This window comes from Microcaecilia unicolor, chromosome 7 (assembly GCF_901765095.1).
Source record: "Microcaecilia unicolor chromosome 7, aMicUni1.1, whole genome shotgun sequence".
Lineage (NCBI taxonomy): Eukaryota > Metazoa > Chordata > Amphibia > Gymnophiona > Siphonopidae > Microcaecilia > Microcaecilia unicolor.
The window spans coordinates 123,733,490-123,760,186 of record NC_044037.1 but is presented as its reverse complement, the minus strand read 5'-3'; the positions used below and the strand labels follow the sequence as shown (position 1 = coordinate 123,760,186).

The window sequence follows — 26,697 nt, the reverse complement described above, 5'->3', positions numbered from 1 at the left end:
AATGTTTGTGCAGCGCTGCGTACGCCTTGTAGCGCTATAGAAATGCTAAATAGTAGTAGTAGTAGTAGATGGGCGTTCTAGGATGTCAGCCGGCCAATAGAAGGAAGCAGTAGGAACAGCTGGGGTTAGAACCAAGCCCTGAGTGTTTCCCACAGACGCAGTTTGATGGACCCTTGTCTTCCTTGCATTTTTGGTAAGTCACCATTACTTTTATGCTTTACACTTCGGTACTGGCCCCCCCTCCCCTCCCCGATTTCTTGCCAGTAAAATGTCATTTGAAAAAGAAACATGGCACGGCTTTCATACACACAAAGAAGCTGCGTGTAAGCTGGTGTACTTTTTGTTTTTGTTCTCCATCTTCCCTGCCTTGGTTTTCCCCAAAGGCAGCAAAGTCATTGAATGTCCGGAGATGGGAAGGCGGTAGAACGAGAGGACATGAAATGAGATTGAAGGGGGGCAGACTCAAAAAAGATGTCAGGAAGTATTTTTTCATGGAGAGGGTGGTGGATGCTTGGAATGCCCTCCCGCGGGAGGTGGTGGAGATGAAAACGGTAACGGAATTCAAACATGCGTGGGATATGCATAAAGGAATCCTGTGCAGCAGGAATGGATCCTCAGAAGCTTAGCTGAAATTGGGTGGCGGAGCAGGTGGGGGGAAGAGGGGTTGGTGGTTGGGAGGCTAGGATAGGGGAGGGCAGACTTATACGGTCTGTACCAGAGCCGGTGATGGGAGACGGGACTGGTGGTTGGGAGGCGGGAAATACTGCTGGGCAGACTTATACGGTCTGTGCCCTGAAAAAGACAGGTACAAATTCAAGATATGAGTTTATCTTGGGCAGACTAGATGGACCATGCAGGTCTTTTTCTGCCGTCATCTACTATGTTACTATGATAATGAAAAACTGGCAGTTAAAGACCTCCCGTTAAAATTTCTACGGTAAAGGTAGGGACTGCTTTTGTGCATGGGGTCGGAAACGATAGTGCATCACATTGCATGCACATTATAATAGTAATTAGCTCATTATAATAGCTTTGCATTCCATTTTCGTTAGCTGCTACCGTGACAGGAAAATGGCTCGGAGAACCCTTTTGTGCATGTCCTGTTTACTACTTGCGCGCTAAACCAGCTAGAACTAGTTTAAAAACCACGTTAAGTTTAGTACATTTGGCCCTGAATTGGAAGTGTGAAAGATAGCCGGAGTGTATTGGAAAGATAGGGTGGAATGAGAAGAGGGCCCAAGCCAAAGGGGGCGGGGATTAAAGGGACAGGAAATGGGTGGGGGCAGGGACTGAGCAAGAACAGATCAAGTTGATGAGAGAGACAGACATAGATCTGAGGGGGTTGGGATGAAGAGACCTGAATCACTGGGCAATGAGCCGGAATGACGGTAAAGGACCTGATTTCTGCATTAAATGACTTTGCTAACTGAATTTCATGTTTTGTAATTTATATTTCTTTAATCTTAAGGTTATTCTGTAGCTCAAGGGTGGACAGTCTTTATACATGGAGGGCTGCATGAATGTCAGTATTATCCCTAGTGGGTTGCATCCAGAAAATTAATAAATGAGCTATATAACTTACTGCCAACAAAAATCAGTGTAAAGACTAAATAAACATAAATATTACTAGAATGGTCTGTTAGCATTAAAAACTGTTTGGAAGTATATGTTATCCTGTTGTTTTATATGGGTTGTTCTCTGTGTATAGTTTCCATGGTTTCATGGGCCGGAGGTTGCCCACCCCGCTGTAGCTAGTATCGCTGCTTTTTTTGGTTTTCTGCTCCAGGATGTATTTTTGATGATCCGTCGCCAGAAGACAACAATTTTCACTGATGCCAAGGAGTCTACCACTGTGTATGAGTTGAAAAGGATTGTGGAGGGGATTCTGAAAAGGTCTCCTGAGGAACAGAGACTATATAAGGTAAGAAAGTCAGGGAAAGTTGGGGGAAGAAGGGTGAATACTGAGGAAACAACCCCCCCTCCCAATCTAGAAACAGATGGAGGGGATACTGAAGAATTGAGAGGAGTTGACTTTTCACGGTTTCCCTTTTGCAGGAAGACCAATTGCTGGATGACAGCAAGACTCTTGGAGACTGTGGCTTCACCAGCCAAACAGCACGGCCTCAGGCCCCAGCTACTGTTGGTTTGGCCTTCAGATGCTCTGGTGAGTACCCAATGTTGCATACAAGTAATGTTTCCTTATTTATTTATTTATTTTGGTATTTACTAAGCTGATATATACGTTAATGTTTAGTAGTAGTTTTGATGACACTTGTCTAAGGTAGTCCTCATTCATGAATGGACAGATTGCTAACCTTTCATACAAGAGCCACAAAACAGAATATACAGTAATGGAGACCTTTTGAGGAGTGCTTCCTACCCCCCCCCCCCCCCCCAATACAAGAAAGTGCCAGCTTCCACAATTCCTACATCCTTTTTTAAAGTGCTGCCTTAATATTCATCCACCCAACGTAGAATTGCAACTGGACCAATTAGACCAACTTAAAGGCATGGCAGCATAATAAATGGAAGAAAAAGACCAGTTCAGCTCATCCATCCTACCCAATTGTGAGTCTTCATATAAATTCCCAGTGTTTCCCTTTTCTGTTTTTGGATTCTTTTTCTTAAATCCCTTCTCCTAAAAGCAATGACTCTTCAGGTAAAGTGCCCCCTCATTTTTTCGCTGGTGAACGCTAGTGCAGCTTAGATGATTAGTGACATGGCTGAGGTTAAGTTTTTTTGGCTTTGGTGCAGTGGCAGTGACTCTTGAATGTTTGGCTCGGCATCTTGGACTTGTTTGGGTTGGGATGCAGGTGGCATTAGTAGCAATAGGCTAGTCTGCATTCACTGTTCCTGCACATGGCATCCTCCCCCTCTTCAGCAGTGAGGCTTGTGGGCAAAAATGTTAAAACATAACAATTTATGCTAGCATGCTGTTTCTGAGAAACTGTCAGTGCAAGGGGTAGGCAGCATTGCTGCTAGTCAGTTGGTTGGGGGGGGGGGGGAGGGAATTTTGCTGACAACCTGCAGTTTGTGCTTGAAAAAGCCACATGTGACTCATGAGATGCTAGTTGGTCATCCCAATGTACATATAGAAGATCTGGCTGTTTAATATGGTGTTTTTCACATTGTATTTGTGTTTGTGTTATTCAGTAATTCAGTGACTACATTTAGGGAATCCAAAATTAAGTTTGTGTGAATAGGAAAAAGATCTATAAGTACATAAGTATTGCCATACTGGGAAAGACCAAAGGTCCATCGAGCCCAGCATCCTGTTTCCAACAGTGGCCAATCCAGGTCACAAATACCCGGCAAGATCCCAAAAATGTACAAAACGTTTTATACTGCTTATTCCAGAAATAGTGGATTTTCCCCATGTCCATTTAATAACACTCTATGGACTTTTCCTTTAGGAAGCCGTCCAAACCTTTTTAAAACTCCGCTAAGCTAACCGCCTTTACCACATTCTCTCTCTGGTAACAAATTCCAGAGTTTAATTACACGTTGAGTGAAGAAACATTTTCTCCGATTTGTTTTAAATTTACTACATTGTAGCTTCATCATATGCCCCCTAATCCTGGTATTTTTTGGAAAGCGTGAACAGACGCTTTACAGCTTCACATCTACCCATTCAACTCCACATTATTTTATAGACCTGTATCATATCTCCCCTCAGCCACCTTTTCTCCAAGCTGAAGAGCCCTAGCCGCTTTAGGCTTTCCTCATAGGGAAGTCGTCCCATCCCCTTTATCATTTTCGTCGCCCTTCTCTGCACCTTTTCTAATTCCACTATATCTTTTTTTGAGATGCGGCGACCAGAATTGAACACAGTATTCGAGGTGCGGTTGCACCATGGAGCGATACAAAGGCATTATAACATCCTCATTTTTGTTTTCCATTCCTTTCCTAATAATACCTAACATTCTATTTGCCTTCTTAGCTGCAGCAGCACACTGAGCAGAAGGTTTAAACGTATCATTAACGACGACACCTAAATCCCTTTCTTGGTCCATGACTCCTAACGTGGAACCTTGCATGACATAGCTATAATTTGGGTTCCTCTTTCCCACATGCATCACTTTGCACTTGCTCACATTAAATGTCATCTGCCATTTAGACGCCCAGTCTCTCATTCTCGTAAGGTCCTCTTGTAATTTTTCACAATTCTCCCGTGATTTAACGTCTTTGAATAACTTTGTGTCGTCAGCAAATTTAATTACCTCATTAGTTACTCCCATATCTAGGTCATTTATAAATATGTTAAAAAGCAGCAGTCCCAGCACAGAGCCATGGGGAACCCCACTAACTACCCTTCTCCATTGAGAATACTGACCATTTAAACCTACTCTGTTTTCTATCTTTTAACCAGTTTTTAGTCCACAATAGAACACTACCTCCTATCCCATGACTCTCCAGTTTCCTCTGGAGTCTTGCGTGAGGTACTTTGTCATATGCCTTCTGAAAATCCAGATACACAATATCAACCAGCTCCCCTTTATCCATGTTTGTTCACCCCTTCAAAGAAATGTAGTAGATTGGTGAGGCAAGATTTCCCTTCACTAAATCCATGTTGACTTTGTCTCATTAATCCATGCTTTTGAATAGGCTCTGTAAGTTTGTTCTTAATAATAGTCTCTACCATTTTGCCCGGCACCGACGTCGGACTCACCGGTCTATAATTTCCCAGATCTCCTCTAGAACCTTTTTAAAAAATCGGTGTTACGTTGGCCACCCTCCAATCTTCCGGTACCACGCTCGATTTTAAGGATAAATTACATATTTCTAACAATAGCTCTGCAAGCTCATTTTTCAGTTCTATCAGTACTCTGGGATGAATACCATCCGGTCCAGGAAATTTGCTACTCTTCAGTTTGTAGAACTGCCCCATTATATCCTCCAGGTTTACAGAGAATTCATTTAAGTTTCTCCGTCTTGTCAGCTTCGAATACCATTTCCGGCACCGGTATCCCACCCAAATCTTCCTCGGTGAAGACCGAAGCAAAGAATTCATTTAATCTCTCCATTTTACTCCTCGGTCATCTAGCGGTCCAACTGATTCTTTTGCCGGCTTCCTGCTTTTAATATACCTAAAAAAAAACAGAAGGGGAGTAAAAGGACCTGGTTCATTTGTCAAGAAAAAACCTAACTGATTCTTGAATACGTGATTAAATAAACATTTTCCTGCTCAAAATTATGTAGCAATTTTCTGGAAACAATTTTGTCCTTGCAAGGATGGATAATTTAACATCATTTGATATTCCACCTTTCAAAATTATAAAATCAAGGCGGTTCACAATAAGCCCTTAAAATCAGATAAAAAAAAAACAACCCAGCACAAACAGAACAAAAAGCAAGATCAACATACATATGACATAAAAGGAGGAAAGAGGGGGAAGATGGAGTAGCACAAACAATAAATTCTAAAAAGACACTTAGTAAACTTATGTGACACACAAGGCTCAAACTAAAAGGAGAAAAAAATCTGGCCCAATCCCATAAGGTCAATATCGATCTGTTTTCTGAAAAAACTGTATAGCAAAGTTTGAATACTAATCTGAAATTTGTGAAAAGATGTCTCCAATCTCAATTACAGGGGAAGAGAAAAGACCACACCAGAGCAGTCACTTGGGACAATAGGTCCAAAAACACTTTCTGAGAGCTTAAGTTTCGTCTGGAAACATACATGTTATCCCCTCCCCCAAACTGTTGGCTAAAAAAAAAATAATAATAATCTAAAGAGTCAGTTCTGCTCAAATAATAAGTTACCAGGGAAAGTAGCTTCATTCAAGGACCCAGGAAAAGTCTACTGACAAACTATCAAACCATGCCTCATTGACCATGGAGGTTTCTTAATTACCTCCAATTGTATATCCTATTTCATTAGGCAAATGTGCATATGACAAAAGTGTTGGTGCTGCTTCAGTGATCTCAAATTTCTTTTGTTTAACTTTTAAACAAAATTGCCCTTAAATGTTTGCCACATTAGCCAAGTTAGTTAAATACTAGCTCTTATTTTTCAAGAGATTCTGTGTAATATCAAGTTTGTGAAGTACTAGATTGAAACACTACAAGTCTCATGACTAGGAAATACTTCTAGATTTTTAAAACTTAAGGGTCCTCTTACTAAGCTGCTGTAAGTGTGCACTTATTACACCTTAAAATGGCTTACAGTGGGACATGCTTGGGTGTATTGTAATTTTTGGATCTGTGTACACAAAGGGGGCAGAGAGTCGGCATTTCTGTGCTAATCCATTAGATCATGATGTAGGATTGGCCCATGAGCCCTTACTGCCTGCAAAATTAGATGGCAGTGGCAAGCACTCGTATTATAACCTTTTTTTAATGTCTGCTTGCTAATGGCAAAACTAGTGCGTGATCATTTAATTAAAAAAAAATAGAAAGTCAGCCATTTGCTGGCTGCAGTGAAAATGACAGCACACAGGAAGGACCTGTGTAAGGGAACAAATCTGTACTTGAATAGATATATTTTTATTTGTAATTACATTTGTATCCCAAACATTCAGGTTCAATGTGGCTTACAATCCTGACATTTTAGTACATACACATTGTAGTTATAAATCTTCTGATTAAGGAGAAATGGAAATACTAGGCATAATCAAACAAAATATACTTACTAGATATCATCCACAATGTAGGAAGGAAGCCAAGACCCCTAGCCAGTTGCAGATACATTACCCATAAACTACTTAAATCTGAAGTATCTTCTCCTGTTATGGGAGAAAGTTAATGAAAATGTGAGTGTGTAATAATCTCACAGACTGCAATGCACTCTTAAAATTTTACCACATCATAGAAAAGAGACAAATGAAGGCAGATAAAAGACTGTGGTCTATCCGGTCTTCCTATCCACTACTATTCTTTCTTCACTTAGAGATCCTATTTATTTCTACCAAAATTGCTTGAATTCAGTTCTTGACAAAGCATTTAGTGTCAAAATTCTCTTCATTTGTTTTAAATAGTTCCCTACAGATCAAGTTGTACTTGGAGATACTACTACTACTACTATTTAGCATTTCTATAGCGCTACAAGGCGTACGCAGCGCTGCACAAACATAGAAGAAAGACAGTCCCTGCTCAAAGAGCTTACAATCTAATAGACAAAAAATTAATAAAGTAAGCAAATCAAATCAATTAATGTGAACGGGAAGGAAGAGAGGAGGGTAGGTGGAGGTGAGTGGTTACGAGTCAAAAGCAATGTTAAAGAGGTGGGCTTTCAGTCTTGATTTAAAGGTGGCCAAGGATGGGGCAAGACGTAGGGCTCAGGAAGTTTATTCCAGGCGTAGGGTGCAGCGAGACAGAAGGCGCGAAGTCTGGAGTTGGCAGTAGTGGAGAAGGGAACAGATAAGAAGGATTTATCCATGGAGCGGAGTGCACGGGAAGGGGTGTAGGGAAGGACGAGTGTGGAGAGATACTGGGGAGCAGCAGAGTGAGTACATTTATAGGTTAGTAGAAGAAGTTTGAACAGGATGCGAAAACGGATAGGGAGCCAGTGAAGGGTCTTGAGGAGAGGGGTAGTATGAGTAAAGTGACCCTGGCGGAAGATGAGACGGGCAGCAGAGTTTTGAACCGACTGGAGAGGGGAGAGGTGACTAAGTGGGAGGCCAGCAAGAAGCAGATTGCAGTAGTCTAAACGAGAGGTGACAAGAGTGTAACCTGTTGTTATAATCATCCATAGTACCTAAAGATTGCAGGGTGGCCAATGTTACTTCGATTTTTAAAAAGGGTTCTAGGGGTAATCCGGGAATTTATAGACCGGTAAGCCTGACGTCGGTGCCGGGCAAACTAGTGGAAACTATTATAAAGAATAAAATTATAGGACACGTAGACATACATTTTTTAATGGGACAGAGTCAGCCTGGGTTCGGTCTAGTGAAGTCTTGCCACACCAATTTGCTTAATTTCTTTGAGGCGTGACTAAACGTGGATAAAGGTGAGCTGGTTGATGTAGTGTATCTAGATTTTCAGAAAGCTTTTGATAAAGTTCCTCGTGAGAGACTCCTGAGAAAATTAAAGAGTCATGGGATAGGAGGAGGCAAGGTTCTGGTGTGGATTAGGAACTGGTTATTGGACAGAAAACAGAGGGTAGGGTTAAATGGTCATTTCGCTCAATAGAAGAGAGTGAACAGTGGAGTGCTACAGGAATCTGTACTGGGACCAGTACTATTTAACATATTTATAAATGATATTGAAATCAGGACGACCTGTGAGGTGATCAGATTTGCAGATGATACAAAACTATTTAAGGTTGTTAAAAAAAAAAAACGTGCAGACTGTGAAATATTGCAGGAAGATTTTAGGAAATTGGAAGTCTGGGTGTCCAAATGGCAGATTAAATTTATCTTTCAACATGTTTATTGATGGTATAGCACAGTTGATATTCACAATATATAACCAGTACAGAGGCCAACAAACTGCTAAATATCAAAGTACACCATATACCATCTTACATTTTTCTCCCATTTTCTCCCCCCCTGATACTAGTCATACTTAAATCCATACATTACATATTACTCTTCCCACCCTTGAATCGCTCAACCTCCCCCACCCCATCCCCTGTGGAAGTGCCGTCCATTCTCATTACCTACATGCAATCTGACACCTACCCAAAATCAGAGGGAATTAACTACCATACTTCTGTCCCGTGTATGTAGCGACTGAATATACGGACCCCAAATGTCCAGAAAGCCCCATCTCCGTTTGGGGGATCCTCGTACCGCCCTTTGTTCAAATAGCATCAGCTCGTGAAATCTATTTCTCCAGTGCCAGAAGTCCGGGAGAGAGCCGCCCACCCATTGACTCAAAAATAACCTTTTACCAACCAGACAAGCTTTATGAATCAAGTGCTTATCCGATTTGCTCTGCAAGGCAAAGACCTCATATTTATCCAACAATATTCCAACCGGGGAGCACACAATTCTAGAACCCAACAAAGAAGTCAAATAGCTCAGGACGGCAGTCCAAAATTTCTACACATGAAAACACTCCCATAAACAATGAAACAAAGACCTCCGGCAACCTTCCACACTTCTCACACAAAGGACTATCCACTCCGCGCATCTTGAAAATCTGAGTCTATGTAGGATTCTGAATTGATACTCCCAGAGACCCGCATTCCCAGTCAACTCCGGAATCCGAGAAGTCAATATATCAGTCCAAAGACAGGCTAGGCCTGGCCATATCTCGAGCCCAACGTTGATATATATCCGATAAGTTCATAGACAACCAAATCCCCAAATAACAAAAAGAAACCTTTGCCCATTGAAGTGGAAAGGTCTCTCCCCATTCGCCTCTCTGATCCTCTCCAGAAGCCAGTGCTAAAGATTTAGTGTAATCAAGCTTAAACCCCACAAAATCTCCAAATTCCCGAAAGAGCTCCAACAAAGCAGGAAGGTTGTGATGCTCCTAAAAATAAAACGGGCAGAGGAAATGGCAATAAAGTTGGAACAAAAAGATACGAAGGTACCCAAATTGAAAAGACACCCCCCAATCACAAATGTTGAATCACATACCAGGAAATATAGATGGAAAGCGATGGCCACAAATGCTCGTAGTCTAAGCAATAAAGTTCATGACCTTCAAGCCCTGATGTTGGAGGCAGACTTAGATGTTGTTGCAATCACAGAGACATGGCTCAATGGTTCCCATGAATGGGATGCAAACATACCAGGCTATAATCTATTTAGGAAGTATAGAGAGGGTCGAAAAGTTGGAGGAGTAGCTCTGTATGTAAGGAATGATATCATGGCAACTGAAATGACAGGGACCTGGGGAAAAGAAGAAGCGATATGGATCACCTTAAAAAGAGAGGATAGAACCTCTGTCCACGTGGGTGTTGTCTACAGACCCCCGACACAATTAGAGGAACTAGATAAAGATCTGATCGCAGATATTCAAAAATTAGGAAAGAAAAAAAGAGGTTCTGTTGATGGGAGATTTCAATCTGCCGGATGTAGATTGGAAGGTTCCATCTGTGAAATCGGAAAGAAGTAGAGAGATCGTGGATGCTTTCCAAAGTGCTCTGCTCAGACAAATGGTGACGGAACCCACGAGGGAGGGAGCGAAGCTGGATCTGGTGCTCACAAATGGGGATAGTGTGTCAAATGTCCGAGTGGGAGTAATCAAAAACAGCGAAGATGACGCAAAAAAGGAAAAAATGCAAAAAGAGAAAAATAATAAAAAATAAAAAGAAGAAACCACAAAAACCAAAACAAAAAAACCAAACAGATAAAAAGTAAAATACCACAAAAATGTCCGAGTGGGTGCACACCTGGGAAGCAGTGACCATCAAACGGTTTGGTTTGATATGACAGCTGAAGTGGAGGGCGGCCACTCTAAACTCAAAGTCCTGGATCTCAAGCGTGCTGACTTTAGTAAAATGGGGGAATACCTGAGGAAGGAGCTGATGGGCTGGGAGGACGTACGAGAAGTGGAAGGACAGTGGTCCAGGCTGAAAGAAGTAATAAATAGGGCCACAGACCTTTATGTAAGGAGAGTAAATAAAAGCAAGAGAAAAAGGAAACAGATATGGTTCTCCAAGCAAGTGGCTGAGAAAATAAAGGCTAAAGAGTTCCAGAAATATAGAAAATCTCAAGAAGAGGAACACGGGGAGGAATACCGGATGAAACTGAAAGAAGCCAAGAGAGAGGTACGTCTGGCGAAGGCGCAAGCGGAAGAACAAATGGCTAGAAATGTAAGGAGGGGAGACAAAAATTTCTTCAGGTATATTAGTGAAAGGAGAATGACTAAAAAGGGAATTGTGAGACTAAAAGATACAGCGAAACGCTATGTAGATAATGATGAACAAAAAGCCAATTTGCTAAATAGATACTTTTGTTCTGTTTTCACTGAAGAAAATCCTGGAGAAGGACCGCGAGGGACTGGCAAAAGTACACCTGAGAATGGAGTGGATAAAGCACAGTTCACGGAAGAGAGTGTGTATCAACAACTTGGAAAGCTAAAAGTGGACAAAGCCGTGGGACCGGACGGGATCCACCCCAGAATATTGAGGGAGCTCAGAGAGTTGCTGGCGGGTCCTCTTAAAGATTTGTTTAATAAATCCTTGGAGACGGGAGAGGTTCCGAGGGATTGGAGAAAGGCGGAGGTGGTCCCTCTTCACAAAAGTGGTGATAGGGAAGAAGCTGGAAACTACAGGCCTTTAAGCCTCACTTCGGTTATTGGAAAAGTAATGGAAGCGATGCTGAAGGAAAGGATAGTGAATTTCCTGGAAGCCAATAAGTTGCAAGATCCGAGACAACACGGTTTTACCAGAGGGAAATCGTGCCAAACGAATCTCATTGAATTCTTTGATTGGGTAACTGGAGAATTGAATCATCGACGTGCTATAGACGTAATCTACTTAGATTTTAGCAAAGCTTTTGACACGGTTCCCCACAGGAGGCTCTTAAATAAACTAGATGGGCTGAAGATAGGTCCCGAAGTGGTGAACTGGATTAGGAACTGGTTGACGGACAGACGACAGAGGGTGGTGGTAAATGGAGTTCGCTCAGAGGAGGGAAAGGTGAGTAGTGGAGTGCCTCAGGGATCGGTGCTGGGGCCGATTCTGTTCAATATATTTGTGAGTGACATTGCCGAAGGGTTAGAAGGCAAAGTTTGCCTATTTGCGAATGATACTAAGATTTGCAACAGAGTGGACACCCGGGAGGGAGTGGAAAGCATGAAAAAGGATCTGAGGAAGCTAGAAGAATGGTCTAAGGCAGTGATGGCGAACCTATGGCACGCGTGCCAGAGAGGGCATGCGCGCCGTTGCCATCGCTGGTCCGCCCACTCTCCCTCCCAGTTCGGCCTTCCTCCTGTCCTCCCTCTAACGCAACGAGCAACAGCCCGCCCCTCCTCCCTCCCAGCACCAGGAACCCCCCTCCTCCTAAAATTTAAAAAGCGTACCTCCTCAGTCGGGGTTAAGGCGGCATGCGTCGGCAGCGGCAGCAAAGCACCTGTGCTTCGCTCGACGCGCTTTCGGCCTTCCCTGTCTCTCAAGCTGTGGTCCTGCGGGACCAGAGCTTGAGAGACAGGGAAGGTCGAAGGTGCGTCGAGCGAAGCACAGGCGCTTCGCTGCCGACGCACGCCGCCTTAACCCTGACTGAGGAGGTTGGAGGTACGCTTTTTAAATTTTAGGAGGAGGGGGGTTCCTGGTGCTGGGAGGACGGACGGGCGGGCGGCCTGATGCTCGTTGGGTTGGAGGGAGGGCGGGAGGCCGGCCTGCTGCTGTCTGTGTGCTGCTGGGTGGGAGTGAGACCTGATGGTGGGTGCTGGGTGGGAGGGAGGCCTGCTGCTGCGTGCTGGGTGGGAGGGAGGCCTGGTGCTGGGTGCTGCCGGGTGCTGGGAGGTAGGGCAGGGGGGAGAGGAGGGCTGCTGGACATTTGTGGCTGGAGGGGAGAGGATAGTTGCTGGACATGGATGCAGGGCAAGAAATGAAGAAGAAAGGAGGAAAGTAAAGAAATCAATGGAAAGGAAGCCCTGGAAACTGAGTTAAGAGAACAGATAGAGAGCAGCAGAATCAGCGACTAGAACCAATATGGATAGAAAAACAAAATCACCAGACAACAAAGGTAGGAAAAATCATTTTATTTTCATTTTAGTGTTTGGAATATGTCGAATTGGAGAATTTACATCTGCTGTCTTAGTTTGCACTGGGCATACTGGAGCTGTAACAGCTTACAGAAATGATTTATAATGGAAGAAAGTCATGTTATTTTTTTCTCCTACACTAGTATAATATTTTCAATGATGTCTGTTTATATGCGCCATGGCTGGTGTAAGGGGTGTGGCTATGATAGGGGTGGAGTCATATGTGGTGACCCCGCCCATAATGAGTACCGGCACTTTGTGATAAATTCGGTTTTGGGTTGCTGTTTGGGCACTCGGTCTCTAAAAGGTTCGCCATCACTGGTCTAAGGTTTGGCAATTAAAATTCAATGCGAAGAAATGCAAAGTGATGCACTTAGGGAGTAGAAACCCAAGAGAGACTTGTGTGTTAGGCGGGGAGAGTCTGATAGGTACTGAGGGGGAGAGGGGGTGATAGTATCTGAGGATCTGAAGGCGACAAAACAGTGTGACAAGGCGGTGGCCGTAGCGAGAAGGTTGCTAGGCTGTATAGAGAGAGGTGTGACCAGCAGAAGAAAGGAAGTGTTGATGCCCCTGTATAAGTAGTTGGTGAGGCCCCACCTGGAGTATTGTGTTCAGTTTTGGAGGCCGTATCTTGCGAAGGATGTTAAAAAAAAAAAAATGGAAGCGGTGCAAAGAAAAGCTACGAGAATGGTACGGGATTTGCGTTCCAAGACGTATGAAGAGAGACTTGCTGACCTGAACATGTATACCCTGGAGGAAAGGAGGAACAGGGGTGATATGATACAGACGTTCAAATATTTGAAAGGTATTAATCCGCAAACAAATCTTTTCCGCAGATGGGAAGGCGGTAGAACTAGAGGACATGAAATGAGGTTGAAGGGGGGCAGACTCAGGAAAGATGTCAGGAAGTATTTTTTCACAGAGAGGGTGGTGGATGCTTGGAATGCCTTCCCGCGGGAGGTGGTGGAGATGAAAACGGTAACGGAATTCAAACATGCGTGGGATATGCATAAAGGAATCCTGTGCAGAAGGAATGGATCCTCAGAAGCTTAGCCAAAATTGGGTGGCGGAGCAGGTGGGTGAAAGAGGGGTTGGTGGTTGGGAGGCGAGGATAGCGGAGGGCAGACTTATACGGTCTGTCCAGAGCCAGTGATGGGAGGCGGGACTGGTGGTTGGGAGCCGGGAAGTACTGCTGGGCAGACTTGTACGGTCTGTGCCCTGAATAAGGCAGGTACAAATCAAGGTAAGGTTTACACATATGAGTTTGTCTTGTTGGGCAGACTGGATGGACCGTGCAGGTCTTTTTCTGCCGTCATTTACTATGTTATGTAAGATGCACCAGCAGGTCATCCGCAAAGGCCGACAACAAAAACTGCGAAACACCTATCGGTACTTCCCTGATCTCTGGATGGGACTGTACCACTCGGATCAGGGGGTCCAGAGACAGCACAAACAGTAAAGGAGACAATGGGCACCCCTGTCTTGTGCCTCTAAAGATGTTAAAAGAACGGGAACATACCCCATTTACCCAAACATACGCCAAAGGCTCCAAATATAAGACCCGAAGTGCATCAAGAAAACCCCTCCCGAAAACCATATTTCTGCAGAGTGTCAAACAAATAGGGCCATCGCACCAGGTCGAAAGCTTTCTCAGCATCAAAGCTGACTAAAAGAGAAGATAGATGTTTATACTGCACTGTCTCCAGAGATGTCAATATCGCATGCATATTCCAAACCGCTGTCCTCCCCCTCACAGACCTTACTTGAGCCTCATCTACCAAGTCAGGAAGCACCTTAGCCAATCTGTTTGCCAGAATTTTCACATATAACTTGGTATCCGCATTAAGGAGAGATATGGACCTATAGGACCCTGGGTCCACCATGTTCTTTCCTTCCTTGGATATAACTACAATCTGGAGCTACCTTCATCGTCTCTGGAATAGTCCGTTCCAACACCATCGAATTAAACAATGACAAAAGCGGCCCCTTAATATGTTCATAGAACTGCTTATAAAATTCTATACAATAGCCATCCGGACCTGGCGTCTTATGAGAAGCACTTTGCTGTAACGCCAACATAAGATCTCCTTCTATAATTGGGCTATTTAACATCTGCAGCTGTTGAGGAGAAAGTCTAGGTAAATCCAAGGGATCTAGAAACAATTCACTACTCAACCCCTCCTCCTCTGGTTTAGCATATAAGGCCTCATAAAACTGACCAAAACGATCCACTATGTCCTTATCCAATCTCAACATCTTCCCATCCAGCGCCTTCAACTGCAAAACTCTAGAAGAGCCTTCTCTTTTCCTCACCATATTCGCCAACAACTGCCCAGCCTTATTACCATAACAAAACAATCTATACTTATAATAGAACTGGGTCTTAACCGCTCGCTGATGTAACAACTCATTTAATTCTTTTTGCGCCACCAATAACGCTTCCCTATTCTCAGAAGTAGCACGAACCCCATATTTTTTTTATTTTTATTTTTTATTTTTTGTTACATTTGTACCCCGCGCTTTCCCACTCATGGCAGGCTCAATGCGGCTTACATGGGGCAATGGGGGGTTAAGTGACTTGCCCAGAGTCACAAGGAGCTGCCTGTGCCTGAAGAGGGAATCAAACTCAGTTCCTCAGTTCCCCAGGACCAAAGTCCACCACCCTAACCACTAGGCCACTCCTTTGCCTTCTATATCTCCAAATCCACGACTCCAACCGTAAGATCTCTTTATCTCTAAGTTTTCGAGTCCGAGCGCAATAAGAAATATCTCCTCGTAATACCGCTTTCTCCACTTCCCAAAAAAGGACTGGCTGCTGTTTGTGAATACCATTATGAAACTCATAATCTGCCATTCTCTCCTCCAAAAATGCCTGAAATTTCTGGTCCCCCACCAAATCCAGAGGGTATCTCCAAAAACGACTTCTGCCTCCCCGGAATATACCTTCCAACAACAACCACACCAGGGCATGGTCTGAAACTGCATAAGGGCCAATTTCCGCCTGAGCTATTTGAGAAAAGAGAGGGCTTGAAACAAACAAACTGTACGAGATTGGGATGCATGAGCGCTCGAAAGATGGGTAAAGTCCCTTTCCGACGAATGCAGTATACACCACACATCCACTAAATCCAAAGCCTCGCAGAGCAATGACAAGGCCCCACGACCTCCCCCCGAACTCCAGGCACCAGAGCTAGACCTATCAAGCAAAGGGTCAAACACCGGATTAAAATCCCCTCCCAAAATGATATTTCCACCCTTAAACACAGACAATTTAGAGATCAACCCCTGAAAAAACCCTTTTTCAAAGATATTTGAGGCATATACATTGCAGACTTCAACCCTCAATCTCCATCGAGGCCAAAATATAACGACCATCCGGGCTACAATCGTGGATGCTATCTTAATTTGTAAACCTTTCCTAAAAAGAATCAGCACCCCAGCCTTCTGCCGTACCGCTGGGGCCTCTAATAAAGATCTCACCCACCCCGTCTTAAATTTGATGTGTTCCCCTGAAGAAAGATGTGTCTCTTGTAACAAAGCGATATCAGCTTTTTGTCTCTTTTAAAGCCTGGATCACCTTAGTCCTCTTTATCGGAGAAGAAACTCCCCCTACATTCCAAGAAACAATTTTAAGTGACCCCAGAACACCAAAAGTCCCTTACTATCAAAACAAAGCTTATGTGCTCAAATAGGAAGAAACACCCTCCAGCCCCTGGGTCTCCTCCCCGTAATCCCTAAAGATTCTTCACTCTTGCACCCAATCCCTTCAGGCACCTCCTCCCCCCCCTCCCTTCCCCTTAGAAACTCCCCACAGAATTACTGTGGTCCAAGATCATGCAAGCCCCCACCCCCAAACATCCCACCCAAGACAGGAAAAAGAGAGAAAAAAACCCCACTCTCTCATACATTCCTCAGCCCCTATTCCCTACATTGCAGGGGAACACTCTGTACTCTCTCAATCTAACATTTCAAATAATATTTCATACACTCTCCCACCCTTCTCCATTACCCCACACATACCAAACCTCATCTCACAGAATATACAATAAGAAAAATCTTTAACCACACATACCTTACCATTATGACATATATATATGTGCACAGAGATACCCACCCACATGTGTATATAAGAAAAAAAAAGTCTCCTCCTTCCTCATATAACAGTGTAATACCACCCTAAAACCAAATGTAGCATAGAACATTTCCTTCTTCTTATCCCACTCATGTGCTTAATACATCTGTTACTGTATAATACCACCATATGATCTAGTATGGCAGAGAACATTGCCTTCTATTTATCCCCCAACAACTCCCACAGTTCCCTAGGAACCTACACCTTACAAGTAAATTAACTTTTACAGGTCCATGTCAGAAGCGTCTTGGATGTCTGGTCTCCATTTCGGCGCACACAGGCCGTCACCATCATCACTCTGTCTTCTGTCCAGCACACGCCAACTCACGCTGGTCCCTCAGCTGCCAAGTCCCGATTCACAAATTGCAGCGCCTTCTCAGCCAAAGTAAACATATTCTGTTTCCCATTATGCCAGATTTTTAAGCGGGCTGGGTACAACATACTTCTCTAAACGCCCTCCGTTGCATAGACAAGCCAGCCGAAAAGTCCTGGAAGCAGCGCACTGTCGCATTTTCATATTGTACAGTCCCAGCCCTCTTAAAGGCTTGAAAAATATCTTGTTTGTGGGCAAAGTTGAGAACTTTAAAGATTACCACTCTGGGTCACGGGTCTCTCGTATTCCCAGGCCCCAACCCGTGAGCACACTCGACTCTCAAGGGGCCCGCTAACGATTGCAACTTTAACACTTTAGCCAGCTTTCCAGCAACTCTCTCAGCTCTGAATCTTTAATCTTTTCAGACAGGCCTACCATTCTGATGTTACTTCTTCTGGCCCGATTGTCCAAGTCCTCCAGCTTAGTTTCCAGCCGTTCCATTTTGAGTTTCAAAGATTGTTGTGCTTCTTGTTTCTGAACCTGATCTTCCACATCCGAGACCGCTGTTTATAAAGGGAAAGCTCCGAGTGTATATTTCCCAGCTTTTCATCAATGCCCACCAACTGATCTGTAATCCTCCACAGCTTTGTATCCACCGAGGTTTCTAACATCGCAGAGACCTCCGCTACCACTTCCGCCACCCACGCGGAGCTCACGGATTTTGGGCTCTCTCTCTCTCTGTCCGCCATCTTGGATTCTGCAGCGCGACTTCGGGTCCTGTCCTTTTTCGCCAATTTGGCTGCCATCGCTCATGTCCCAAGTCGTGTCCCAAGTCCACCATCTTTATTCTCCAACCTTAGAGTAATCCAACGGTATTCTTTCCGCTCCCAAAACAACTAAAGGTAGGATGTTTGGGTAATCATAGTCGCGGGGTAGGCAGGAGCTCAGCACGACGACAACCTCTCTCTAGCTGTGCATCATGTGATTCGGCAGATGAAATTTAATGTGGACAAATGCAAGGTGATGCATATTGGAAAGAATAATCCGAATCAGTTACCTGATGCTAGGGTCCACCTTGAGGATCAGTGCTCAAGAAAAAGATCTGGGTGTCACTAGATAGTATTTGGTGGCGGCAGCCAATAAAGCAAACCGGAATCTAGGAATTATTAGGAAAGGGATGGTGAATAAGACCAAAAATAGTAACGTGGAGGGGCATAATCGAACAGCACCGACCATCTACAGTGGGGGAAATAAGTATTTGATCCCTTGCTGATTTTGTAAGTTTGCCCACTGACAAAGACATGAGCAGCCCATAATTGAAGGGTAGGTTATTGGTAACAGTGAGAGATAGCACATCACAAATTAAATCCGGAAAATCACATTGTGGAAAGTATATGAATTTATTTGCATTCTGCAGAGGGAAATAAGTATTTGATCCCCCACCAACCAGTAAGAGATCTGGCCCCTACAGACCAGGTAGATGCTCCAAATCAACTCGTTACCTGCATGACAGACAGCTGTCGGCAATGGTCACCTGTATGAAAGACACCTGTCCACAGACTCAGTGAATCAGTCAGACTCTAACCTCTACAAAATGGCCAAGAGCAAGGAGCTGTCTAAGGATGTCAGGGACAAGATCATACACCTGCACAAGGCTGGAATGGGCTACAAAACCATCAGTAAGACGCTGGGCGAGAAGGAGACAACTGTTGGTGCCATAGTAAGAAAATGGAAGAAGTACAAAATGACTGTCAATCGACAAAGATCTGGGGCTCCACGCAAAATCTCACCTCGTGGGGTATCCTTGATCATGAGGAAGGTTAGAAATCAGCCTACAACTACAAGGGGGGAACTTGTCAATGATCTCAAGGCAGCTGGGACCACTGTCACCACGAAAACCATTGGTAACACATTACGACATAACGGATTGCAATCCTGCAGTGCCCGCAAGGTCCCCCTGCTCCGGAAGGCACATGTGACGGCCCGTCTGAAGTTTGCCAGTGAACACCTGGATGATGCCGAGAGTGATTGGGAGAAGGTGCTGTGGTCAGATGAGACAAAAATTGAGCTCTTTGGCATGAACTCAACTCGCCGTGTTTGGAGGAAGAGAAATGCTGCCTATGACCCAAAGAACACCGTCCCCACTGTCAAGCATGGAGGTGGAAATGTTATGTTTTGGGGGTGTTTCTCTGCTAAGGGCACAGGACTACTTCACCGCATCAATGGGAGAATGGATGGGGCCATGTACCGTACAATTCTGAGTGACAACCTCCTTCCCTCCGCCAGGGCCTTAAAAATGGGTCGTGGCTGGGTCTTCCAGCACGACAATGACCCAAAACATACAGCCAAGGCAACAAAGGAGTGGCTCAGGAAGAAGCACATTAGGGTCATGGAGTGGCCTAGCCAGTCACCAGACCTTAATCCCATTGAAAACTTATGGAGGGAGCTGAAGCTGCGAGTTGCCAAGCGACAGCCCAGAACTCTTAATGATTTAGAGATGATCTGCAAAGAGGAGTGGACCAAAATTCCTCCTGACATGTGTGCAAACCTCATCATCAACTACAGAAGACGTCTGACCGCTGTGCTTGCCAACAAGGGTTTTGCCACCAAGTATTAGGTCTTGTTTGCCAGAGGGATCAAATACTTATTTCCCTCTGCAGAATGCAAATAAATTCATATACTTTCCACAATGTGATTTTCCGGATTTAATTTGTGATGTGCTATCTCTCACTGTTACCAATAACCTACCCTTCAATTATGGGCTGCTCATGTCTTTGTCAGTGGGCAAACTTACAAAATCAGCAAGGGATCAAATACTTATTTCCCCCACTGTATATGGGCAGCCATCTCTAAGGCCGGCGCCATAAAGAGGTGACCCGAACCGTATTATCGAAACAAGATGGCCGGCATCGATTTTCGCCAATAATGGAAACCGATGCCAGCCATCTCAAACCCGGCCAAATCCAAGGCATTTGGATCTTGGGAGGGGCCAGAATTTGTAGTGCACTGGTCCCCCTGACATACCAGGACACCAACCGGGCATCCTAGGGGCACTGCAGTGGACTTCATTAATAGCTCCTAGGTACATAGCTCCCTTCCCTTGGGTGCTGAGCCCCCCAAAACCCACTCCCCACAACTGTACACCACTACCATAGCTCTTATGGGTGAAGGGGGGCACCTACATGTGGGTATAGTGGGTTTCGGGTGAGTTTTGGAGGGCTCCCATTTACCACCACAAGTGTAACAGGAGGGGGGGAGGGAGGTGGGCGGGCCTGGGTCCGCCTGCCTGAAGTGCATGCAGTACCCCCTAAAACTGCGCCAGGGACCTGCATACTGCTGTGATGGAGCTGGGTATGATATTAGAGGCTGGCAAAAAAAAAATTTTTTTTTTTTAAAGGGTGGGAGGGGGTTGGTGACCACTGGGGGAGTACGGGGAGGTCATCCCCGATTCCCTCCGGTGGTCATCTGGTGAGTTGGGGCAGCCTTTTGAGGCTTGGTCCTAAAAATAAATGGACCAAGTAAAACCTGCCAAATGCTCGTCAGGGCCGGTCTTTTTTCCATTATCGGCCGAGGGCGGCCATGTGTTAACCACGCCCCCGTCCTGCCTTCGCTACACCTCCAACACGCCCCCTTAAACTTTAGCCGCTCCTGCGATGAACTATAGTTGAGGCCGGCCAAAATCGGCTTTCGATTATGCCAATTTCGCCGGACTTGAGAGATGGCCGGCCATCTCCCAATTTGTGTCGGAAGATGGCCGGCCTGTTTTGAAAATAAGCTGGATAGTAACATAGTAAATGGCGGCAGATAAAGACCTGTACGGTCCATCCAGTCTGCCCAACAAGATAAACTCATCTTAAATGTTATGCGATACTATATATGTATACCCGAGTTTGATTTGTCCTTGCCTTTCTCAGGGCACAGACCGTAGAAGTCTGCCCAGTACTGTTCTTGTATTAAGTTCTGAAGCTAACATCGAAGCCCCTTAACATTTACACTCCAGTACATCCCTATCTAGTCACGATCAGGGCATAGACCGTAGAAGTCTGCCCAGCTCCCGTTTTCTTTCCAATTACCGGCGTCGCCACCCAATCTCTGCTAAGTTTCCACGGAACCATTCCTTCTAAACAGGATTCCTTTGTGTTTATCCCACGCATGCTTGAATTCCATTACCGTTTTAATTTCCACCACCTCCTGCGGGAGGGCATTCCACATATCCACCACCCTCTCCATAAAAAAATACTTCCTGACATTAGTCCTGCGTCTGCCCCCCTTCAACCTCAATTCATGTCCTCTAGTTCTTCCGCCTTCCCGTCTCCGGAAAAATACCATAATTCCTTTGTATTGCTCCATGGTGCGTCCACCCTTTAGTATTGCATTCAGTTCTGATCGCCGTATCTCAAAAAAGATATATTGGAATTAGAAAAGGTTCAAAGAAGAGCGACTAAAATGATAAAGGGGCTGGAACTCCTCTAGTATGAGGAAAGGCTAAAATGATTAGGGCTCTTCAGTTTGGAAAAGAGGCGGATAAGGGGCGATATGATTGAGGTCTACAAAATCCTGAGTGGTGTAGAACGAGTAGAATTAAATCAATTATTTTTATTTTTTCTCGTTAAAAGTACAAAGACTAGAGGACACTCAAGGAAGTTAACATGGAAATATTTTTAAAACAAATAGTAGGAAATATTTTTTCACTCAATGAATAGTCAAGCTCTGGAACCTTTTGCCGGAGGAGGTGGTAACAGTGGTTAGCGTATCAGGGTTTAAAAAAGGTTTGGGCAGATTCCTGGAGGAAAAGTCCATAGTCTGCTATTGAGACAGACATGGGAAGCAATGGCTTGCTCTGGGATTCATAGTATGGAGTGTTGCCACAATTTGGGTTTCTGCCAGGTAGTTGAAACCTAGCTTGGCCACTGTTTGGAAAAGAGGATACTTGTCTAGATGGACCATTGTTCAGAGGCGTAGCTAGGTTTTGATGTCTGGGGGAGCAGACTTTTGTAAAATAGGCGCCAGAAGGGTAGGCCCGCCATAGCATCCCACAGCAGAGAAGGTGCAACTAGACATTCCTAGAAAAGTCAAGGCACTGCTAATGTGCACCAAGCCTGGACACTGGTGGCTGCTTTAGAGTCTCATTGGGATTAGCAAATTTTCCAAGGGGAATGTACCTAGGCTCTGACTCTCCTATAAAGGTAACAGGTACTAAAAGGTAGTAGGGAGAGAACATAACCTGGTTAATCCTGCAGTACCAGCATTGAGGACTAAAGTTTTCTTTTACTGTCATAGGAGCAGGCAGGTTTGGGGGGTGGGGCTTCTCTGTGCTTGTTGTTAATATGGAGATGGAACAGGGGTCTTGAGACAGGACTAAGCACTTCAGTTGATTTTTAATTTCAAAAAGTGTTCTTTTTTTTTTTTCTATAAAGATTTATTTACCACCTTTTTGAAGGAATTCACTCAAGGCGGTGTACAGTAGGAATAAATCAAATATAAGTAATAGACAATTACAGCAGTAAAAATATTCAAATAACAATACAAAGTATGGCATAGTAGACTACTTAGTGTTAACACAATACGTTCTTATCTGAACAAATGTGCAAAAACTTAAGTAAATATTTCAAAAAAAAAATTTTTTTGTTTATTATTCCCAAAGCACAAGAGTGCTTTAGAATCTGGGTGCTAGTAATTTTGTTTTACATTTGGAAACGGAGACTGTCACTTTTAAAGTTGTGTCTAATTGAATTGTGGTCCTGAAAACTTTCCAGTTTTTCAGGTTTACCAAAATAGGCAGACTGGCCTAGTTCTAAAGCCCAAAATGAGTATCAGTAGAAATTTATAAATATTCATGGGGGATACCGCATGAAAATAGACTGGTTTTGTACACTTTGAGTGTAGTGGTTTGGAGTACATTAGATCCCACTACAAATTTCTTAAACAAAAAAGTCTTAAGCAGCCTTCTGAATGTAGACATACTTTATACCGTGGAGTATTTCAGAGGTGCACAAAGAGCATAATGCCACATTTCTACTCATGAACTAGTAGAGAATTTTACTCACAGGTACACTGATCCTAAGCATGCACAGTTCACAGAAAGCTGAGCTGAAAATGTACATGATTTGGTAGAAGTTGTTGTTGAATTGGTGGAAACTTTTTTTTTAGTCTAGGTTGTATGTGTATATTCAAGTTAAACGTCTACGCACTTGGTCTATGAGGATCTCTGGTAGAATGGGTCCAAACAAGTGTCTTGCTATAGAAGAATGCAGTTGATGCTAAGGAAGACTTTGGGCTTATTTTGGTTTGTGTATTTTTGTATATTAGGTTTGAGACATTTTAATACTATGGTTGTCAATCCCAAGGGGGAGATACTGCAAAAGCGGAGGACTGTATGCCACCATGTCAATAAATACCAGAGGGGAGGAGTAGTGTGGTCAGTCCTAAGCCATCTTTTCCTACTCCTTGTGTCAAAGCTTTTCTCATAGGAATAGGTAGTTAAGGAAATGTGCAAGGATAAAGGACCTTTTTACTTGGATAACCAGTTAAAATTCAGTTTTAGTACTGACTTTTGCTATCTGCCCATATGAAAAGTGAAGGTTTTTAGTGACATTGGCACACATCATTGGGAACAAGATTGAGACCATATCACAAGTTGAGGCTCATTCTGATAGTTATTGGTGGACCCAGCAGCAAGCATGGCAGTTGAATTGCTCTCCTCAGTAGAGGCATATTAACAAGGCTGTGTGCAAAAAAGCTTTTAGATGTAGAGCTTTGCTGTACCTCTTTGAATAAACTTAAATTTCCAGTGTTGTCTGATCAGCATATTGCACAAGCATTAAGAAACTCATTTACTACTAGTTATACATGCTAACAGCCACAGGACCCAAAGAGATAAAATGGGTCCTGCAGCAGATTGCAGCACATTATTGATCATTACAAACAAATTACTAATAGAGGCCAGGATACAATTTAAGCTTTCTGTTTTTTTTTTTTTTTTTTTTTTAATTTAAACAAGAATCTTTATTGAATAAGTAAGACAAAATGTAAATACAGGCACAACATTAAACTTCCAGGCTTTAGTACACACTGCAAAACCTGGAACTTGTTTCTTCAATACTTATTCATTGAGTAATAAAACATTCAATATTCTTGGTGTTTTACATATTTCCCCCCCCCCCCTTCTTCCCCCTAAACAAACTGCAACAAAACATTTCCACGTTATTGGTCAAAATACCCTCCAAATCCCCCTTCCCCTTACAGTGTCTAAGGTAACAACAGTGATTTAACATATCAAATGTTTCTCTATAGCTCATTACGTCTTCGGTATATCCAAAGGTTCCCAGATCTTAGTCCATTTCAACAACTGGTGTCTCTCTTTTGCCATCAGTCTTTCTCTCTCTGCAATGTTCCGCAATAGGGTCATCCATTGGACAACAGATGGGCTATTTTTTTGCTTCCATGAGCGAGCAATAAGCAATCTTCCCGCACATAAGCAATGTTTGATTAACACTTGACCAAAGTCATTTACCCCCAAGATAGTTTTATGAAACAGAAATACAGCAGGGTCATATGGTATCTCAACTCCCACCCAGTATCTAATCCGGGCTTGGACAGCTTTCCAGAAGGCTTTTACTTTGTAACATGTCCACCAAATATGGCCCAATGTATCACGTTGGCCACATCTACGCCAACAAGTCGAGGAGGCTGTTCCAAACATATGATTTAACCTTACTGGGGTTAGATACCAATGGTATAGTACTTTTGTTAAATTTTCTTGAACATTAACAGCTGGAGAAATGCGTACGGAACACCTCTCCATTCTCTGCCACTCCTCAGCTGGGTAACTGACCCCTAATTCTTTCTCCCACAGCACCCTGTGTTTATGGCTAACACACATGTTATCTCGCAAGTGCCCATAGATCAAAGTAATAAGGCCACATGTCCCTTGCTCTCGAACACAGAGTTCTTCTAAAAAGGTCACGTCACCCATTAAATAGGCACGTCTGCCTTCTGATGACAAAAAATGAATCAATTGAGTGTAGGCATATTGCTCTGTAGAGGGTAACCTGTATGTATCTGCCAATTCCTGGAATGATATGAAGGTATCTTTATTAATCAATTGCCCCCATAGATCTAACCCTTGCTTTTTTCCATCTAGTGAAAACTGAGCGTGTGCAGCCTAATGGGAATGCTAAATTACAAACAATAGGTGATAACCGAGAGCAATAGATTCATTTTAAGCGTTCCATTTTATCCCAGCATGACAAAGTGAACTCAATGATCGGGCTCACCTCCTCCCCCAAGCGACGATGTTTAGGAGGCAACCAGAGTCAGTGGCCTAATTTCAAAGGGCTATGTAGTATATATTCCATCTTTACCCAAAGTTTGTGAGGGGCTTCTTGAAACCATTCCACTGCGGATTTAACCTGAGCCGCTCTATGATATAAGTCCACTTTAGGGATCCCTAAACCACCTTTGGTCTTACGGTCTCTATACATTATGGAGGGGTGGATTCTAGATTTGCCTCCTTTCCAGATAAACTTCTCTAATCGTTTCTGCAGGGAGTGAAGCACATGGTCACTAATAGGGAGTGGCAAAGCCTGGAAAAGATACAGTAATTGCGGTAATATATTCATTTTCACTGTGGCTATTCTCCCAAACCAAGATAAACCAAGGGGCTCCCATCTTTCCAAGTCCTCCCTAATGTCTTTCAGTAATGGAGTATAGTTAGCCTCATTAATGTCTTGCAATTTAGCAGTGAGGAAAACTCCTAAATATTTAAGACCCTTAGTTACCCACCTCAAAGGATATAATTGCTTACAGCGGTGATATTGTTCCTCTGTCATACCCCCTGCCATTGCTTCTGTTTTCTCATAATTAATCTTAAATCCTGACACCTGCCCATAAGTTTCCAATTCACTTATAACCTGGGGTATAGAATCTAAAGGCGAGGTAAGGGTCAAAAGGACATCATCTGCAAACAATGCTACCTTTGATTCCCAGTCTTTCACCCTCACTCCCTTTATCCCTGGATGATTCCTAATAGCCCATGCCAATGGTTCCATTACTAAAGCAAATAAAAGTGGCGATAGAGGGCACCCTTGACGTGTCCCTCTATTCAGCTCAAAGAAGGCTGATATCTGCCCATTAATTTTTACCCCTGCTTTCGGCTGAGTGTATAGTTCTTTAATCCAGTCCCTAAAATTAGAACCAAATCCAAACTGTTGTAAAACCTGGTGTAGGAATGGCCAATGCACCCTATCGAATGCTTTTTCAGCGTCCACACTCAGTAGACAATACGGTGTTTTACTCTGCCGGGCAATATACATAGCATTCAGAGTTCGTCTAATATTGTCCGAGGCCTGTCTATTGGCGACAAAACCCACCTGATCTGGATGTATTAAGGTTGGCAGAATTTCTGTTAATCTACTTGCTAATACCTTAGCCAGGATGCGAACATCCACATTAAGTACAGAGATGGGGCGGTAAGAAGAGCATTCAGTCATCTCCTTTTTAGGCTTCAGGATCACTGCAATCCATGCCTCTTTCATAGTTGGCGGGAGATTATCTCCTTTCACTACAGCATTAAGCACATCTGTCAACACAGGTGCCAAATAGGGGGCAAATTTTTTGTAGAATTCAGCCGTATAGCCGTCTAATC

The 26,697-nt window shown here is 43.7% G+C and overlaps 1 protein-coding gene across 3 annotated transcripts in view; it reads left to right on the top strand.

Annotated features, from left to right (window-relative positions):
- ELOB (elongin B) overlaps positions 1-26,697 on the top strand; it is a 50,171-nt gene that overhangs the window by 1,863 nt on the left and 21,611 nt on the right. For all 3 annotated transcript variants that reach the window (XM_030208857.1, XM_030208859.1, XM_030208858.1), the window contains exons 2-3: positions 1,787-1,921; positions 2,056-2,164. In XM_030208857.1, the coding sequence (XP_030064717.1) occupies positions 1,787-1,921; positions 2,056-2,164 (244 nt within the window). The remainder of the gene's footprint in view (positions 1-1,786; positions 1,922-2,055; positions 2,165-26,697) is intronic.